Source organism: Schistocerca gregaria, chromosome 11, assembly GCF_023897955.1.
Source record: "Schistocerca gregaria isolate iqSchGreg1 chromosome 11, iqSchGreg1.2, whole genome shotgun sequence".
Taxonomy (NCBI): Eukaryota; Metazoa; Arthropoda; class Insecta; order Orthoptera; family Acrididae; genus Schistocerca; species Schistocerca gregaria.
The window spans coordinates 135,243,925-135,264,153 of record NC_064930.1 but is presented as its reverse complement, the minus strand read 5'-3'; the positions used below and the strand labels follow the sequence as shown (position 1 = coordinate 135,264,153).

General features: G+C 40.7%; 1 protein-coding gene across 1 annotated transcript in view; it reads left to right on the top strand.

Moving 5' to 3' along the window:
* LOC126294989 (uncharacterized) overlaps nucleotides 1-17,937 on the top strand; it is a 158,848-nt gene extending 140,911 nt beyond the window's left edge. Inside the window, exon 5 of the mRNA XM_049987234.1 lies at nucleotides 17,472-17,937. Coding sequence (XP_049843191.1) covers nucleotides 17,472-17,479 — 8 coding nt within the window. The 3' untranslated portion in view covers nucleotides 17,480-17,937. The remainder of the gene's footprint in view (nucleotides 1-17,471) is intronic.
* The last annotated feature ends 2,292 nt before the right edge of the window (nucleotides 17,938-20,229 follow it).

Here is a 20,229-nt window from a genome sequence, read left to right as displayed (position 1 = left end):
AGATTTGATTATGAATTTCTAATAGCATAGATTACTGATGGTTTGTACATCAAAATTTCTTCAGAGATGTGACAAGCATTGGTGAAACAGATCTTATACAGAAACTTCCTGGCAGATTAAAACTCTGTGCCGGACCGAGACTCGAACTCGGGACCTTTGCTTTTTGTGGGCAAGTGCTCTATCCTTTCTTTCAGGAGCCCTAGTTCCGCAAGGTTCGCAGGAGAGCTTCTGTAAAGTTTGGAAGGTAGGAGACGAGGTACTGGCAGAAGTAAAGCTGTGAGGATTGACGTGAGTCATACTTGGGTAGCTCAGTTGGTAGAGCACTTGCCCGCGAAAGGCAAAGATCCCTAGTTCGAGTCTCGGTCCAGCACACAGTTTTAATCTGCCAGGAAGTTTCATATCAGCGCACACTTCGCTGCAGAGATCTTATACTGTTTGCTAAAACTTATAGAATGCCAAACTTTAAGCGTAAAATGAACGTTATGTTGCTTATAATTGTTTCAGAATTATATGTTACAACATTAATTGTAAGGCAATGAAGCACAGTTGTTACTACTGTTGGATAAAAATCAATGCCAACACTAAAGTAACATGAAGGATGTGCATCCAATGGTATGTGTGCTGTATGTAGCTGGTGACAGAAGGTCAGTTGAAGTGGTACAGTGAGCAGCAATGGCTTTGAGTCAATGTTAGTGTGTACTGAAAGTACAGAAGGCCAGATCAAGTACCCAAACAGCAAATTTAGGAAACATGAAAAACATGTGTAGATCAAGACTGAAGTGGCACATTATCTGTGTGCACAATGGTGTTCCCAGGGACAGTATGTGGTGATACAACATTGCCATTGTATATGGTGGTGGAATGGGTGAAAATGTTTTGGGATAGGAGTGATGTCATTCAAGATTAGCCCAGTCAGTGGAAATGCTCTGGTTCTCCTCGCCCACAGAACATGTGCCGTGAATCAGCTGAGCACAAAGTGTTGGTTATTTTCCCATATAATTCTCATGGGTTAATCCTGCACAGGGGTAGACGGTCACTGCATCCTACTACTGCTCTTTCTTGTGACATCATCTTTGTCCTAAACTGACATAGGTGAACCCTGTGCAGGAGCTCTTGAAGGAAGTCAATCACAATATGTGCACGATGGGGGAGCGAATTGTCGTCCATGAAGACCAGTGCCTCGCCAATATACTGCCCATATGGTTTCACTATCGGTTGGAGGTTGGCATTCGTGTAATGTACAGCTGTTATGGCGCCTTCCATGACCACCAGCAGTGTACATCGGCCCCACATAATGCCACCACAAAACGGCAGGGAACCTCCACCTCGCTGTACTCGCTGGACAGCGTGCCTAAGGCGTTCAGCCTGACCGGGTTGCCTCCAAACATGTCTCCTACAATTGTCTGGTTGAAGGCATATGTGACACTCATCAGTGAAGAGAACATGATGCCAATCCTGAGCAGTCATTCGGTATGTTGTTGGGCCCATCTGTACCATGCTGCATGGTGTCACAGTTGCAAAGGTGGACCTTGCCATGGCCGTCGGGATTGAAGTTGTGCATCGTGCAGCCTATTGCGCACAGTTTGAGTCGTAACATGACGTCCTGTGGTTGCATCAAAAGCATTATTCAACATGGTGTCGTTGCTATCACGGTTTCTCCGAGCCATAACCCATACGTAGCCGTCATCCACAGCAGTAGCAGCCCTTGGGAGACCTGAGTGACACATGTCATCAACAGTTCCTGTCTCTCTGTATCTCCTCCATGTCTGAACAACACCGCTTTGGTTCACTCCAAGACGCCTGGACACTTCCCATATTGAGAGCCCTTCCTGGCACAAACTAACAATGCAGATGCGATCGAACTGTGGGTTGGACCATGTAGGCATGGTTGAACTACAGGCATCACGAGCCGTGCACCTCCTTCCTGCTGGAATGACTGCAACTGGTCGGCTGTCTGGCCCCATCAGTCTAATAGGCGCTGCTCATTCGTGGTTGTTTACATCTTTGGGCGGGTTTAGTGATATCTCTGAACAGTCAAAGGGACTGTGTGATACAATATCCACAGTCAACATCTCTCTTCAGTAGTTCTCTTCACTGCGGACATGCAAATTTTCATAGCAGACCATTGTTTGATGTATCCCAGTGCCACTGGCGGACATCTGCATGACGTTTGTTTTTGGTGGTGAACGTCTTACCCCACATAAATTTTTTCATTGTGTCAATAGGGTATAGTTGCTAGAGATCAGATCCGGTGAACACTGAGGATGTGGCATCGCAGTAAACACCAGTCCATTCATGGTAGCAATGTTCTAGCAATTGCATTGTGGTTGCACATTGTCATGTTGGAGCAGAACACCATTGCCACATTGTCTGTGGTGGCATTGTTGAGTGTGTTTTTCGAGTTTGTGCAGTAAACTGCAATCCTAATCGATGTTGAGGGTCGTATTAGGAGGGAGGAAGACTGCCAGCAGTATCCCTTTCTGATCACAGACCATTGCCGCCATTTGTTTCTGCATTACTGGACCCAGTCGTGGCTCCCCGAGGCTAGGGCTCCCAGTATGATTCCACTCCATAGATTTGCGTTTTCATTTCGGAGTGTCATGGAAGAGCCATAACTCATTGACAGTGACCAGTCACGTAAAGAAAACCAGTGGATCTACACTGTACTGTTGCACCAACCTTTGGCATACCTCCACAAATTTCTGTTTCTGTGCAATGGTGAGGAAATGGGGCATCCATTGTGCACACGTCTTGAAATCCTTGGGGGACGATGGTATGCGGTTCCCCATAATAGAGCAATTGCCTTCTCCAGTTCATCACACACGATTCGCCTGTGCCCCATTATTAGTTCATTGACACTGGGCATTCTTTGGTTGGTGTGGCTGGTGGTTGGCTGGATGCCTAGTGCTTTATGTTTTCCAGCACAGCCTGTGCTGCCTCTGTACTCTGGCAACCAACAAAACAAGGATCTGTGACCTGGTGCAGTTTCCCCACATGTGGCTACAGAGTTCTTGTGTATGTCTAAAGCAGTCACTTTGTCCCTTCAAGGAACCACACTGTCCACTGTTGCCCATGCTTGTCTGCTGCATTATTGCCTTATCGATGTCCACCAGCATATTTACAAGTGGAAAAATGCTGCTGCAATATACAATTATATCACCATATGATGGTGGTAGACAGTCTGTCTTCATGCATAAATCGACACACATTTCAAACTGTTACTTTGCAGGCGTAATATGAGGAGTGCCAATCAATACTGAATGAACTAAATGTACTAACAAAGCTACGGAAGGCTGTCAAGACAATGTGTCATGGGAAATTGTTCAACAATGGGTTTATGCTCCACAGCAATGGCCCAGCAGATTCTGTATATTTCACACATGTTGCTTCTTTGGGCCATCAGATTTTGACTTTTTACTTTTTTGTTATATGAAGAAACAGTTGTGTGGAGGCATTTTCAAAATGATGATGAACTGATTTAAAAGTGGAACGGTTCCTGAACAGCTAAAATGCAGACTTGTACAACAAGGTCTCAGCCAAGTCATTCAGCGAACAGAAAAATGTGTTATATTGAAGTTTGAATACATAGAAAAGGACCTACAACACCATCTAGTCACACTGTGTTCATGTCATGAGGCTCCAGTCAGAGCCCAAACATTACTTTTAACGTTTAAGTTATGGAGTTGCTAATGTAAGTGTAGCTTGCCTATATTCATTAAAACTAAGATTGGTTTGTAAAAATTCTTATATATAATTTTTATATATAATTACAGAAGAACTTGAGGATAATATTTATGATGAGATGTGTTTTTTTAAGTAGGGTGCTCGTTATTTGCATTTTGCTACTGAGTACACACAAAAAAGACTCTCATGGCTGTATGAAGGGTCTTATATTATGATTATATAATAGTAGGACGATAAATACAAACTGGCAGGGCAAATGGACGTTGGAAGACTTAAGTAAAGATGGACAGACAATTTGTGAAGATGTAAGTAGGCTCAGTGACTAATCCATGAATTGTAAGATAAGAAGAATGACGACAATAAGAACTATATTTTGTGTCAGAGGAAAGCATCAGTAGTCATCACAACTCCTATTTCAGCCATTGATGTTCATATAAATCTTCTGCTGTACAAAAAAGTAAAATCCTTTTTTATGTATAGCCCCCTTGTGTTACAAAACCACACTATTTTTAGTACTGTACCATTTTCGTTCTTGTTTACTTCCCACTTCTAAAAAAAAAAAAAAATCCAGTACATCAGCATGTCACCCAGAAACATTGTATTAGTGTTTTATTTTGAAAGGTTATTTTGTGTAATAACAGTACTTTCTGTGAACATTTTTTTTCATTTATGAACTGCAGGAAATAAATTACCGGACTCACTGTACGATTTATGAAAAGTGAATGTAGTAAGGTAGTCGGTTTCACACACAGATGGAATACAATAGAGAGGCAGCACAGTGACTGAAGCAAACTGAACAAACGCTACCTTTCCAGAAGTAAACAAAAAGGAGGGCGGACATGATGTCGGACAGAGAAAGATAATGTGTCTAACAACTGAGGGATAATGTTGAGCTATCAATATTTACCAATTATGGCCAGAGAGGATTTTACTCCTAACACTTGATAAACATGATATTTCTGCAGTTATTGTAACAAATACATACAAGTACTTCTGTACCAAACAATATAGGACCAGTCTTCATGTGGTTTAATACACCTTCAGCATACTTAGACATGTAATACAGAGAAATTCAAAAATCAGTTGCAGATATGTATGACCCACAAGTTAAGAAGAAGAGAATTAAAAGAAGAGTGTTCTCTTAAAGGTCTGCTTCTGTATAAACAGTATTTGAAATTCGTATTCGAAGCAAGTGAAATAAACTGTATGTTACATGGATCAAATATGTAAACTCTGACCCAGGGATCAGCTACATCACGACACAACCCATCCAGCCAGTAGAATATACGACGAAGTTGCTGGATGATCTTGAGTTTGTGAAACTAATACTTGAGACAGAGCCTAGATAAACTAAAGTCCTAATGAATTGGTTAACCACCTGCTCATTACATGGATCCAAACTTCGCAAAATGACCACTCATGTATAAAAGCATACCAAGGTTGTTTGTTAGAGTAGTTTGCACTTTTTACTTTGCATACTAAGGATTCATGTTGTAATGAAAGGTTATAATCTAAGACAAGTATCTGTTCATAAGATATTATAGGCCCACCTGTCTGTAAACATATTATTTAATGGGAAATCACACTGCACTTAAAAATTCCAGAAAGTAACATAAGCAATTAATGGAGTAACACCTACTGCAACTGTCAAAAACGAAGTCATTTATTTTATAAAACGCTTCCTTCGAGCAAATTTGTTTTCAGTCAGAACAATAACTTAACTATTATCCTACAGACATTTCAAAATGTTTACAGAGTGTGATGCAAGCCTTTGCCAGACTTCTCTACCATAAAAAATTTTTTCGAATATCATATGGGCTAAGTTATATGCTGTGGAAACCTTGGGTGAAACAAGCCTTATTACGCATGTAAACAAATACATCAACACACACAAAACACATCACAGTTATAGAATATATCCAAATATATCCACTTCAGTCTTTTATTGAGATACACTGCTTGAAAGTTTCTAAGAAACAACTGATACTCGCTAAGGAACAACGAAGAATTGCCATGGAAGAACTGACAATTTCTACAAAATGCCCAACCAAGGAAATGTAGAGGGCAAGGAGCGGTAATTGCAGTAAAACACGTGTATGAATGCTCTGTGTGCATTCAACAATTCATTCAGCATAATTTTGACAAATGTGGTTGTGCAACTGATTAATGCTACATTCCTTGTGGTACAGTAACATGTCTCCAAGATGTCATTTGAGTGCTTAAGACTGGACAAGCAATTGGTTGGCTCGATGTTGGTCACAGTGTCACCACTATGGCCACAATAATGCTGAAGGTGGAAATTTTATGTGAAAAGAAGCCTGTGGTTGTAGATGGACCACCACACAGCAAGAGGATCAATACATAGCCCTACTTGTGAAGAGGAAAAGACACCTCACTCCTATTCAAATCACTGCAGGCCTTGCAACTGCAACCCATACACTCATCTCCACCAGAAACAGAAATCTGGCTTTGTATGCTTGAGAGCCTGTTAAATGGATCCCACTTCAAGCACCCCATCGTCATGAAAGACTTCTTTGGTGCAGGAAGCAAGTTGGTTGGGGTCAGCAACAGTGGTGTAGAGTGTTGTTCTCTAACGAATCTTCTTTCACTGTGGCAAGTGATTCTGGTCACCAGTTAGTGTGGAGAGAGAGAGGAAGACGTTATATGCCAGCGAATGAATATCATTGGTATGGCCTAGGCGTTATGGTGTGGGCAGGCTTTATCCACAATGGCCAAACACTGCTGTCTGTCTTTGCCTGAGATATTGTTACAGCACTGCAGTATTTCAGGGAGATTATTCTGGTCCATGTCAGAGTGTTTAAGGGTGCTGCAGGATTAAAATTTCTGTTTATGGAGGACAATACTCACCCACATAGGACTGCTGAGGTGTCAGACACACTGGAAAGTGAAAATATCGAAAGTATGGAATGGCCTCCACACTTCCAGGATCTATACACCACATGTGATACCTGGGATGCTCTTGGCAGACGTGTTTTCAATGAACGCCCCCTCCCTGAACTGTGCAAGAGCTGAAAACCGTCGTGAGAGAGGAGTGGGACTACATCTTCCAAGGACTCCTTAACAGTGAAAAATATGGGTTAGTGCCTGAGGAGAGAACGTTAGTTACAGAGAGTCCTATATCGATGTGTATGTTGGAAGTCTGACCTGTGTCAGAGATGAACGTACGAACGTTATCCTGCTTTCCAATATGTTGAAATTCGTACCATTGTTAGTTATAAATATATCAGTCCACCTTTTTTATGTATTAATGTTTCATGTTGCCCATCATTGCCTGTGATTATTTCTGTCCAACAATGTCTCTGTTCAATAGTAATTGTTAGGCAGTGTATGTGAGTTTTATTATGCTCTGAGCACATAGCAGGCACGACTCCAAAAAGAAGTTCACCAGTCTTGTAGTTTACAAAACCACACACGCTCTTTCTTGCTTTCAAAACACTCGCAGAAAGACCTCCTGAAACATGGTGGCTAGTAGCATGTTCTGTCACTACAGGGAGCGCTGAATACCATACCGCAGTCTCTCTCTGTATTCTCTGTCGTTTTGGTTTCATGTGATAATTGTTTAAGAGGACTCGCATTAGAAATATTTGGCAATGAAACGACCAAAATACACACACACACGAAACTGTACTTCAGAATCTTCTAATAGATTATTTATTTGTTTCATTTCGGAATTACATAGCTCTTGTTAAACCTGCATTTTACCGAGAGTAATAGGTAATAATTTATTATTATCAACTGATTCAAGCAATAATACTTTGGAAATCGTATGTGCTTTCAAAACTTGTTGTGATGAACAATAATTTACCTTCTTCCAGTGCCTCATTTTCCTTCAAACAATTCAATATATGTAGTGTGGGCAAACAGATATAAAGTGTTGAGGGCACCAATAAATCTACTAAGCAGTCTCGGAAATGTTATTGCTATTATAACTCATACACTGCGTTGATGTCAAAGGCATTTGGTTTTCATTGTATCGCTTCGTCTGAAGTTGACTAGTAAGGTTTCTGCTCCTTCATTTCCACCTGTGGAGAAAACACAGCTCTCAGAAACGCGTAAAAAATAGGAAGTAGCACTAATCAAACTGAATTATCACCTAGTAGCTACCACATTTATGTGTAGCAGAATATTTATCTTCCGTTTGGTTAGCTGGGTCTGAGCACTATGGGACTTAACTTCTGGGGTCATTAGTCCCCTAGAACGTAGAACTACTTAAACCTAATTAACCTAAGGACATCACACACATCCATGCCCAAGGCAGGATTCGAACCTGCGACCGTAGCGGACGCGCGGTTCCCGACTGAAGCGCCTGGAACTGCTCGGCCACAGCGGCTGGCTATTTAGGTGCAATCTGCATGAAAATGCCATGACACAAAACGGCCATTTGGATGCACTTTAATACTTTTTCTGATGTCTTGACCACACTTTTTATTATTCCCAAAATCATCTTACGGGTTTCGATATTCCGTCATTTTCAAAGGCTATAAAATACAACGCAAAACTGGTATCAGAATATATGAAAGTATGTTACATTTCTACATGAATTGGAGATGTAGTGTAATGAGTAGAATATGGCTTCTAGCTTACCAGTGTTATTTCAGTCACATACATTGTATCTCACAAACATTCTCAATCATGTGACAAGTGGAAATTGCTACTAAGGGACAAAGTGCAAGCCAAGCGGACTAAACTGCTAGGCGGCTCTGGATAGATAATATAAGCTACATTTGTTTGTTTACAACTGCATTTTTGTCATTACATCGTATAAAACAATTCCATCATCAGACAATTCATGAAAGTAATCATACGATGATTTACAAAAGATATTTCCTTACAAAACAATATGTAACAGATCTTTTGAGTGGTCTAAATAGTACATTGGAAGAATACGTTGAGTGGTGCAATGTACACGAGGCCAACTACCTAGTAACAATTTTTTTTTTCGTTTTTGTGTACAACTTACAGTTTGCCTACACAGACATAAGAGGGTGAGCAGCTGTACCATCCTAATCTCGAAGAGCTGCCCTCCAGGACAGAGGGCTGACTGCAGCTTAAGTGTCCCCAGCAGTAGCCTGCCGTTCGTTAGGCTCCTAAGTCTACACCAGTGGACATGGGGTGAGCAGCAATCCTGCTGTGGACGGAGGCCAGGTCTTGTGGTGACTGCTTGTGGAACCATGCCACTCCATCGAGCAGCACAGACTTCGTAGATGGTGCCACCAGAGTGTGGTACCTTTGGCTAAATACGATGGGAATTTATGCAGGTTTGATGCGTACTTGTTTCGTGAAGGGCTGCTTTCAGCTGCGTGAGCCATAACAAGTCCATGGCTTGGGTGTGTAGCCTGTGATGCCACAGTCAACCTGCTTACCTGCTGTGTTGTCGTTTTTTTTGGTGATGCTTCTTGCCTGGCTTGCAATGTGGAAACTGGCTGGTGGTGTTGCTGCTGCATCTGATGTGTTGGTGTTTGGTCAGCTCCATGATTGTCCACTCCCTGGACCATTGCAACAGCCATGGTAGCGTCACTATATTACCCAATAGTGTTGAAAGATAGTGGTGGCACTACAGAAAGGTCATCTTTCATTACTCAGATGCACAATGCACATGGATACAACCGAATCATAACAGGCCTAAGTTTCCAGATATTGTACTGTATATGGCAAAATCTGAAATGAAAATGTGGCATTTACATATTTAAATACTGGAAATTACATGCCCACCACTTATAAGGCGTTACTTCTGTTGTTCACATGGTTTTTTAGCTGTCTGTTTTACTTGTTGCAGTTTATTGATATTTTTTAGGTTATTTAGCATTTCGTTTCAGGATCAGAAATTGATATTTTGCATTGATTCCTCAGAGTTCTCTGCGATCTACGAACATCACTTAAATCACCTTCAACAAGACCACATCTCTCCAGCTTTAGACTACACGTTCTGTGCAAAACAGAAAGCTGATATACATCCCCAATGAAAGTATCTGAACACACATCCAATATGCCTTTCAATATGAACCAAGCAAGAGCAGTCACCGTAACAGTAGGAACAATCAACTTTCCATGTTCATATTCAACAATGAAGTCATTCAGCATGGATGATTCAATTTCCTTAGAAGATTGCAGCCAGGAGGTGTAAATCTCCCTCGTAATTTTACAGGGAAGTTCCTTCTTTTTCGAATAACCAGATATGTACATCAGTACAGACAAAGAACTTTTGGTATCTTTGATATATCACGATTCTTCTGTAACAGCACAGAATATTTTTCAAGATTCACACGCTCATCAAATGTGCCAGAATAAGGAAACAGAGTTCGCAGATGGAGATTTTTATTCAAAGAATTAAGCAGTATTATATCTCTGAATTTCAATGTTCCTCATTTTCTAGCATTTGGATATAACTTACATAGTAATTTGCACCACTACGTTGATGATAACAGCTAAATCTACCTTCAAGATTGTCATTCTGAAACTCACTCGGCAATATGTAATTTAGTACATGGATGGTATCTGTTCTTTCGGGCTTGCATGTCCAGAAGGACAGACAACATTGATTCAAACACCAGCTGTATATGATAAATTACAAAAGAAATATCTGACATTTAGCAAATTTTCATCCACCGCTGCTGAGTTCGCTCAATCGCCCACTGAAGCTAAAAAGACAGATATTTTCGACAAATGTAGAATTTGTTTTGTAATGTTGAGATCCATATGGAATCGCGACTAAAAATGCATCAGAAATGTTGATTAATCTGTGAAAAGTCTTAGGACTTAAATATTGTGAAGTAGGAATACTCTGTCGACAGTTTCTCACCCATAATGATGTTTTCCTTAAAAAGTGTAACTCTAAGGAACTATTGATCCTGTAGATTCCCTGTACTGATTGTTAAATCTTTGACATTCATATTCACATTTTACATTGGCGATGTGCCACAAGCTACAAATTGTTTGTATAAATGGTGCTGTGGATTCAAACTGTGGAAAGCCTGTTTTTCTAGAATTTAAAACCTTTAAAGCAACTACAGTTCTTCCAGATAAAACCTTGACTACTAGGTTAACAATTTGATTCCCAATATTGTAAGGAAATAGGGCCTTATGTGACAACAAATGACTACTTTACTAATTACTCCTTATTTTTCTGTGCATCCATTTCATATACACAAAAGCTGAAGTAACTAAAGGAAAAAACTTTCAAAGTCAGGCTTAGCAGTCCCACCTTTTATGGATAAATTTCAGCATGTGTACAATGTCAGAAATTTCAGTTTCTAATGTTGTTAACAGGATGAGAAATATAAGGCTTCAGAACACCAATAAGAATAAATATCTTATAACCTTTTCGATCTACTGCATTATTTTCCGTTACTGACACAGTAAATCCAGCTTTCTCTACATAACTATTTACATGTAAGAACATACAATGCAGCTGTGCTGCAGTGAAACTGCAGACAAGTTTTATTGACACAACAGCTTTGAATTTTGAAACGACATTGGATATTATGAAAACCTGGTATGTTGTTACTACATCACTATCATCAGTTTTACTGACACCATAATTGTATTTCCTTAAAAGATCAGGTGAGGTTCAATGTAAAGTTCATCCAGGAGCATGTTTACCACTATTAATTCACGATCTTAAAAACATTTTTCTTAATAGTAAGGTAATCTGTACTACCATCTGGAGTGAAACCATTTAAGTTACACTTTATCGGCTTCCTTACATTGCTTGAGGGCAACAGATGCATAAACGAATAACCACTAGTGTGCAAAGCAGCATATGTTGATGGTTAATAGACATTAAGAGAACCTAACAATAACAATGTATTCCCACTGTACCTGCGTCTGTTGTAATTTTTAGTTCGAAACTAATATTAAAGGCTTCTGCAGCTTTATGATGTCAGTGGGAATTTTTCTCAGAAAAATTTTCTTTAGGTCTCCATCACTGAGCAAAGAAAATATGCCGACTGTTTCATTTTGTGGTCTATGATTGCTTTTATGGCCACCCATTGTACATCACCTCAACATTTTCATTGTCTGAAAAATATAACGTAGACACAATTTTGAAAAGTATTTGTATATGTTTGGTTAATTTATACAATAAATTGACAATATAACTTTGAATCAAGATCCTTGATAACACCTATTGGTCATTAAGAAATTAGAGTAACTACTTGTGTTAGCAATGAAGAAATACTTATCATTAACAGAACTGCAACTTTATGACGTTCATTTTAGTAGCTGAAGATAACAATAACAAATAATGAACTGGGCAGTTTAAAGTTCTGAAAAATGATGACATACGAACTGCTCGACTGATTTGCGGCGATTCTAATTTGCCTACGTCACCAATAAGATGTCTTCCAGTATCCAGGCCAATATATTTAGTCGGCCATTGGAAGTTTTCTGATGACATCATGTCCCAACTGTTAAGGTGTTCTTTCACAATACGTGAAGGCATTTGTGGATGAGAAGCTGATCGAGCTTAGTGACATCACAGTAGGGTATTCCACATTACACTACACAGCGAGATGTGAAGGAAAGAATCTGCCAAATCGGATTTTGACTCATGAAGAGGAATATAGCCAATGAGATGCTACATCAGTTTTACTTCATAAGTGAAACTTAGGACACACTTGTGTGATTGGTTGAGAGTTTAAGGATGCCAAACAATGAACATCATCAGTTTCCTATTTGCCCCTGAAGACTGAAGCAGTGTACCCGATCTGTCTGCATATAGAACGAATTCTGTGTGCAAGTGTGAGAAAGTGCTTTAAACGTTTACATATTGTGTATCTGAGGCAGAACATGGGAACCGGCACAGTATTCACCTAGTGGGATATGAAAAGACGCCTAAAAACCACAATTTGCCTGGTACACACCAACTCTCGACCATAAGCCACCAGACTGTTTCGAAGTAGGGTCAGCATCTGTCCTGGAAGCCATTACAGTAACATCCATGGCTAACGTGTGGGAGACCCCATATTGGATTAAGTCCTACAGAGTTCAAGCCTGTATTTGGTGATTTTCTATTACACTGGCGAGCCACATTAATATGGGCACCTGTTAAAGGCCTGAATAATCACATTTTGCAGTGAAGACAATTTCGAGACGCGCAGGAAGACAGTCAGTGAGGTTCTGGAAGGTACTGACAGGGCTGTGGAGCCATGCGAACTCAACTACCATGGGTGGCTGTGGTAGGTTTCTCAGCTGAGGAACAGCCCAATTGAGGTGATCCCCCAGATTGTCGATTGGGCTTTAATTTGGGGAATCTGATGGCCAGAAGAGTATGGCAAACTCACGCTGATTCTCTTTGAACATGGATGTACACTTTGAGCCGTGTGACACATTTTCCTGCTAGTAGATGCCGTTGATATGACGAAAAAGAAACTGCATGTAGGGGTGGACAAGGTCCCCAAGAATTGATGAACACATGTGTTTATCCGGCTGTGCCTTACAGAATCACGAGAGCACCCAGGGATTGCCGTGTGGCCTCGAACCTTCTGACAATTGTGGCAGGGTGTTTTGCTTTCGGACGTTTGACGCCACGCTTGCAAAAGGCCATCTGTCCGATGGAGCGCAAAACGTGATTCAAGTGAGAAGGCCAACTGCTGTAACTCTGTGGACTTCCAGCTGCCCTACTGGGGTAGAAATCTCAGCCTACGTCGCCGGTGAGCAGGAGTCAGCGTGGGTATATGAACCAGGCGCCTCCTGCAGATCCCATCGACATCAACTTTGCTGAATAGTCGTTGGAGAGACTCTGCTGGTAGACCATTAGTTCATCTGGATGATCAGTAGCTAAACAATTGCACCTCTAATCGCTTTAATGTCACTGCTCAGTGTATAACTACATGCTATGAACTTAGGCTGTTTCAGAGTACCATCAAATGAGGAATCTCTCGAAAATGCGTCGCTTGGTACGATTTGTTGTAGTAAAATGACGGGTAATTACCTATCAGTACTTAAAGGCTTCTCGTATTATTTGGTGCCTTCCGTATTATAGAATGCATACTATAAAAGTATGCAGTTTCAGTGCTACGCCACGCTCACGATTTAACAGAAGCGCAACGTTTTTAGTACAGCTAAATAATAAATATTGAAATCTATGCTTACAGCCTTTAGATGTTTGCATGTAACTTAATCGTTGCTATCATATCAACGCTGTAGCGTAGTTGATAGAATAGTGGACTATGATGATAGATGTTGAAGGTTGCCGTCTCGGTTCCTCCGTGTGCTTTTTTTTTTACTCGTTGGGCTTTCATACAAATTTAAGAGAAGTTTGATCTGCAATACTCCATGTTTTTTTTTATTACAGATAAGAAAACTCTTCGTCCAGGAGACGGAGTTAGATTTTGTGAATGCGCCAGGGAAACAGACTAATTACGTACAAGACTGTACGTCTACGTCACTGCAGTAACCGGTGCCTTTCTTCTTCTTCGACTATCGCTAACAGAGTTACCACAACTCTGTTATATGCGCCCATTTTCGTAAGTAGGTTGTGTGAATTGAACGCTACATACATCTGACAACTGCTGCTGGTGAGTGATGCGGTCGCTAATCATAATGAACAGCAAGTCAAGTCCTCTAAGGTGTGGCAATCCCTTTTCGGAGAGTGAGGAAACCACGATGGTTACTGCATCTTGGCTGATACATGACTAGAAACACGTCGTGTATAGTGACAGCGTTAGCCATTACATATAAACTGTTGGGTCTGTTGAGTGTGTTTTGAGTTTGAAAATACTAATGAATCTTTAGAGCTCGTAATGATGTCACCAGCTCTAGGAGACAGGAATGTGCCTTGGGCCAAAGCCAAATGCCCACAAAGCAGCAATTATTGATTGTTTAAAGTCGTCTCCCCAATTTCACTGTCTCTGAAGTAGTTTTTGGATGGTGGTTCCTCTTCGAACTTCTTCATATTAAGTTAGTAAACATGGGACACTCTGCACACAGACTTTTTGAGGATCTGAACTTAGAACCAATTCCTGCACTAATACATTGCTAATACACTTCTGTCGAGGTTAGGTTTCAGAACTATTTATCATAAGTTTCAGAGATGGCATTTGGTGTTGCAGAGTATGATGTTTTGTCATATCCACAACTTACAATACTCTAATTAACATATTCGGTTGTTGTAATAATGAATCCTACCCTAACAATTTTGTACACAACTTCAGTTTCTGACCCAGCAGGTTTTAGTGTCTCCACACAGTTTCCATTTCACATTAGTCAACCCTTTCGCTATACACTCAGATACACTAAAAAAATTTGACTGCTGTCAGTTTTGGTCTTTAGTCTGTAGCTAATGTGATGAGAGCTCCACTGATTTTTAGGATCACCTCATTTCCTGACACTTGGCTGTGAATGCTTCAGTAGCTGATCACAATGATTTTAATCATTGTGAGGGTCGTTTATTTGGGTCTTACACTAATACTGTGGGGTTTCCTATAGCTATAATTACCTGCACTGTGTGGAGAGTCACCTAAGCTTAGAAAAGCTCGTGTGCTCCTCGCACACAATCAGCCACCTCTGTACCAGCCTCTGATGTGCAGTGCACACCTGACACTCTGAGGGGGACCCTACAGTTCACAGTATCACGTGAGTCAGAGAACTCATAGACTAGACTGTCAAAGACTATTTCAAGTCCCTGCTTCAATCCTTCCACTCGATTCAGAACCTGAGTGTCACATTAGTTGTGGGGACAATGATGCAGAGTGTGAAATTCGCTGGAATTCTGTGAGAACGGCTGGACATTCTCGGCCTTCTCTGACAGTCACTGGGATGATTCAAGTGTGACCTTAGAGACCAGACACCAGGCATTGCTTCTTCCAGTAGGTACCACAATCCCAGTAGGTCGCACCTTGTTCCCTTACTGGTCGCCAGGAGAGTCTCTTCAGCATGTTGAATGAGTTCCCAAGGCATACTCCCAGAGTGGACCTGGTGTTCCTTGCCACTCCCTGTTGCCATTTCCCTAAGAGGTACATTTCAACTGCCTGTGACTGACAGACCTCTAACCTTTTGCTTGCCTCCCTCTGCTACAGAGCACAGCAGGCTTCCTAAAATATGCCCTTCACTTATTGCAACGTTTGTATCCGGCAGACAAAACTGTCCAGACCATCCAGGACGCCCTCCTCCGACTACAGCGACTGGGGAAGGTTGTAGCTTTCTGCTGGGTTCCGGGGCATGTCGGCATTGCTGGGAATGAAAGGGCAGATCTCGCAGCCAAGGAGGCGTGTCTCGCCCCACAAGTATCTCAGTGTGCTATCCCCCTGCACGCACTCACCTCGCTGTTCAGCTCGCGGGTTATGCGTCGGTGGGAGGATGAGTGGCTGGAAGTGACTGACAATAAGCTCCGTATAGTCAACCCCACAACGCGTGTGTGGTGTACTTCCATTCAGCCCCATCGACGGGACGAGGTTCTCCTCACTCGGCTTCGAATAGGCCACAGCCCTATGACGCATGGCTACCTGCTCCGGCGAGAGGACCCTCCAATGTGTGGTGCTTGCGGCGTCCAGGTCACTGTGCGCCACCTTTTATTGGATTGCTTTTTATTTTCTGATCAGCGGGCCTGCGGACCTGCCATCTCTTTTAGGCAACACTCGGACGAATGTGGCTAAAGTTTTAAAGTTCTGTGACATGTCAAACGTTTTTACAAAGATTTTAGGGAGAGGATTTTAATTTGATCGCTGTGTGACAAGCTAGCCCATATTTTGTGTAAATGGGCAGCCAATAACAATTTCCTGTGACATTCTTGTTGCTATGTTCCCCCTATCCTTAGGTTTTACTTTCTTATGTAACATTTTCCTTCTTTTCCTGCTGTCTTTGAGTGTGTGCTTTAGTTTTCTTACGTCTGTCCACGTTCGTTCCTTTTAATGTGTGTCAGGGCGCTGATGACCTCGATGTTGAGCGCCCATAAGCCCCAACACACCACACCACCACATAAAATGTGAAGTATGTGTACTGTCTCAGTTTCAGTTGTAATGCACACCAGTACTGCAAACTCGTTGGTTAGAAGGGATGGGTGTAATACACTGTGTTCTCCCTGGTTGCTGCCTCACCCATACACATCCCCAACCCTATCACTAACCTACCAGTCACACTGAAGTGGATGAGCGGTTATAAATCCTGGAGGCCTACAACCTGTAAAAGAATATTATGTACCAGACTCCACATGAGAGGATATCGTTGGTATATCTAGTACATGTCTCTTGGTACCTCCACCAACAAATTCTTTCACTGCAGCTTCCATTATGTGATATCAAGCAAACTATCAAACTCACGCTGTGCCTAAGAACAGCACTCGAACTTTAGCTTCACCCTGAGTGGTGAAAGCTGCAATTATGTAGAAGCACGACCGCAAATCGAATGTCCAGACGGAGGTTTGAACAGAATTTCACTGAAATACAACTCCAATGCATTTAACATTCGATTGTGTCATTATCGTAATTACTTTTGGCTTTGAAGAAGTGAACTGTGATACATAATTTTAACGATAGTGAAATGAGGATTTCCTCTACTTTCTCGCAATTTTTCATTTACAGTTGAGTAATAACTTTAATTTAGATGCTCTTTAACATTCTGTATATACTGGCTGACAATATTATTTGGTGTGTTAACATACTTCCTTTACAGCACCACATTGTGGATCACTTACATACAGATTATGTACAACATTTTAAGTTGTTCCCTTGCGAAGCTCTGAAATTGATGAAACTGTTTCCAGCGTCACTATATTTGGTACTGCAGCACAATTTTCTTATGCAAGTTAATTGCGTCCACTCTCTTTGCAGGGCTATGACGACCGCCATCTGCAACACAGTTCCTGACGCAGCTGCTTGGCGGCACTGCTCATCAGCCTGCTCGGCCTGTGATATTCACGTGATGCAAGGGATATTAGAAAACTAATGAAAACTTTGGTACATTTAAATGATCTCATTTTAGTGTTAGTATCTCTGTAAAATAGATTCATGAACGCGACATATATGTCAACATAAATAAATATCTGTAATATTCTCATGTTGGAATAATGCTCTGGAAACAGTATACGGCATTACTGACTGCCAATAACGTGTCAACAAACGCAAATTAGCAAGCCTTCAAAAGATATTTAATGCAGTAAAAGTATGTCATCGTATATAGTATAGTTAATACACTATTTATTATACATATCATGTAATAAGATACATGATGTTTTGTTCTGCAAGCAATAAACTATTCTATGATCTCATGTCAATAAAGTATCTCTACAGAACGGAAGTCTGCAGTTGTATATTTCTTTATTTCTCAGTCATGGTACCCATGACAATACCTTTTCTTCTATGTCTACTTGAGTTATATTGCACAGTGCTGTCTTTAATACAATAACATTGTTGCAGTAGCTGATTTAATGGAATGTTATGTCAGATAATGGTAATGGACTAGAATTGCTAACATCTCTACTCACATAACCATCTACTACAATTTCTAACCCTTAGTGCTCCAGCCCTAAAACTTCTAAGCAACATTTCGCTAACTGGCTTAACTAGCTGCACTGGCTGTCGTCACCCTGATTTGGACAGTGTTAATTATGTATTTTTCACTCATAAACAGTTTTCAGTTGCCTGTAATACATGCCAGATGCCATATCTTAAAAATACAAGCACTAAACAACTGTTAGTTGTTTAGTCATCAAAAGCAAAATGAAATTAAACAGTCACAGTGTAAGAAACGATAGTAAAGTCCATGGCAGTTGCACAAGAAGACAAAATGTTGTTCACTCATTCCTGTAACAGTCAAAGGCTGAGATAGGTATTCAACATGTTACCACAAAAATTTTTTCATATGTGCAATAAAATCTGATATGTGTCAAATCAAGTTTATATCTAACTTGAAACTGTTTCTTCTGGACATCTTCTATTCTCAGATGGGTCTTTGATTAAAAACTGGCAACTGCTGCTGAAAATGATAAAGACATTTATTTTTGTAGTTAAATTTAAATATGAATCACTGATGATTTATTCAGCCCCGCTTCTGCCAACTACTTGCATGAGGAACCACATCCATCGCCTGTACAACTGTACCCATAATTTACTGTAACTGAACTGCAACTCCTGGTACCCTCCCTTTGCTCCATAAATAAATTATTCCCCAGCGCTTCTTACATAATTCTGGAAAGGCATACTCCAATATATTCATCTCATTACTGAGTCCCAGACCCCTAATGTTGCTTTTAGCGTCCATTTATGATTAGCAAGCCACACATCCAGCGACTCGAGAACATCACACCTGATTCTAGAGGCTGTACAAGTATTAACTGCCCTGCCTCGCCTTTGCAGACGTACAGCAACAGAAAGACCATCCTTGTTCCCTACTATGTCCTTATGTATTCACCACTTGTAGTTAAAAATGACTCTACCACTCCCTCCCTCCTTCTGAGAATGCACAATCCACAAAAAAGTTGGTATTAGTAATAACGAAGTGAAAAACTAACGTCTCTGCAATAAAAAACAACAAATGTCCCTATGGATACTCCCTGATATACCAAACCAAAAAAAGCAAAACAAATTACAATTATACAACTTACTTGTATGAGGTTAACCTATACAGTACACATGCACCTTACATTGCTTGCTAATTCCAGGTTCGTCCTTTTGAGGCTTCGTAACTTTCACTTCCTGGTTGGTTGCCGACAACTGACGTATCTTCCCCTGACATTCCTTTAAACAGTTTTATGCGAGTGACGTGTATAACAGACGTTCTTGTGGGGAACTGTATCTTCACGTTGACCTGTGAGGTCGTTTCCACGATCTGGTATATCGCACACTGAGGGGCATGCTCGAAAACTCCATTAATATTTTATTTAAAAAATAACATACAACCATGAATTTTTTTTGAACAGTCTTAACTTTTAATTAATACTATTGGACCAAAGCACCATTTACAATTTATTTTACATTTTTCTACTATTACAAACATAAACGGCCAAGTACTCTTCCAAATGTTTGGTAGTAAGATTGTGTCTTCGATCACTTAAAACATTTTTATAAGCAGAAAAGGACTGTTCTCCATCAACTGAGGTAACTGGGCAGTATTTGAATTTGGGTGTTATGCAAGCACTTATTGTTTCTGGTAAAAGTTTACCAATCCAATTAATAAAACTATCAATTTGGCACAAGGGTTCAAAGCAAGGTAATAGTTTAAAATGTTTTCAAACTTCTCTTTAAGTTTTCTTGCGAGTACCTTCAGCAATGAGTTCACTAGAACAATTTTACTCATTAACGTAATCAATTCATTCAACACCAAACCTTGAGTTTCGAGTTTGTTTGTGGTTTCTTCATCTTGTGTGGCTTGTGTTACGTGGCTGTGGGTGGTGTGTTGTATGTGACAGTGTTGTATGTGATCAGTGTCAACAGTGTTTAGTTTGCAACCGTTTTCTGTTGCAGTCTGTCTAACTATGTTTGGTTCTCGCCTGTGGCTGCCTTTGTCCATTCTGCGCAGTCTGTGTAGCAGCTATCTGAGGTTGGTCTGACTGTGAGCTGTCAGGTGCTTTGCCCTCTTGTGAATAACTGT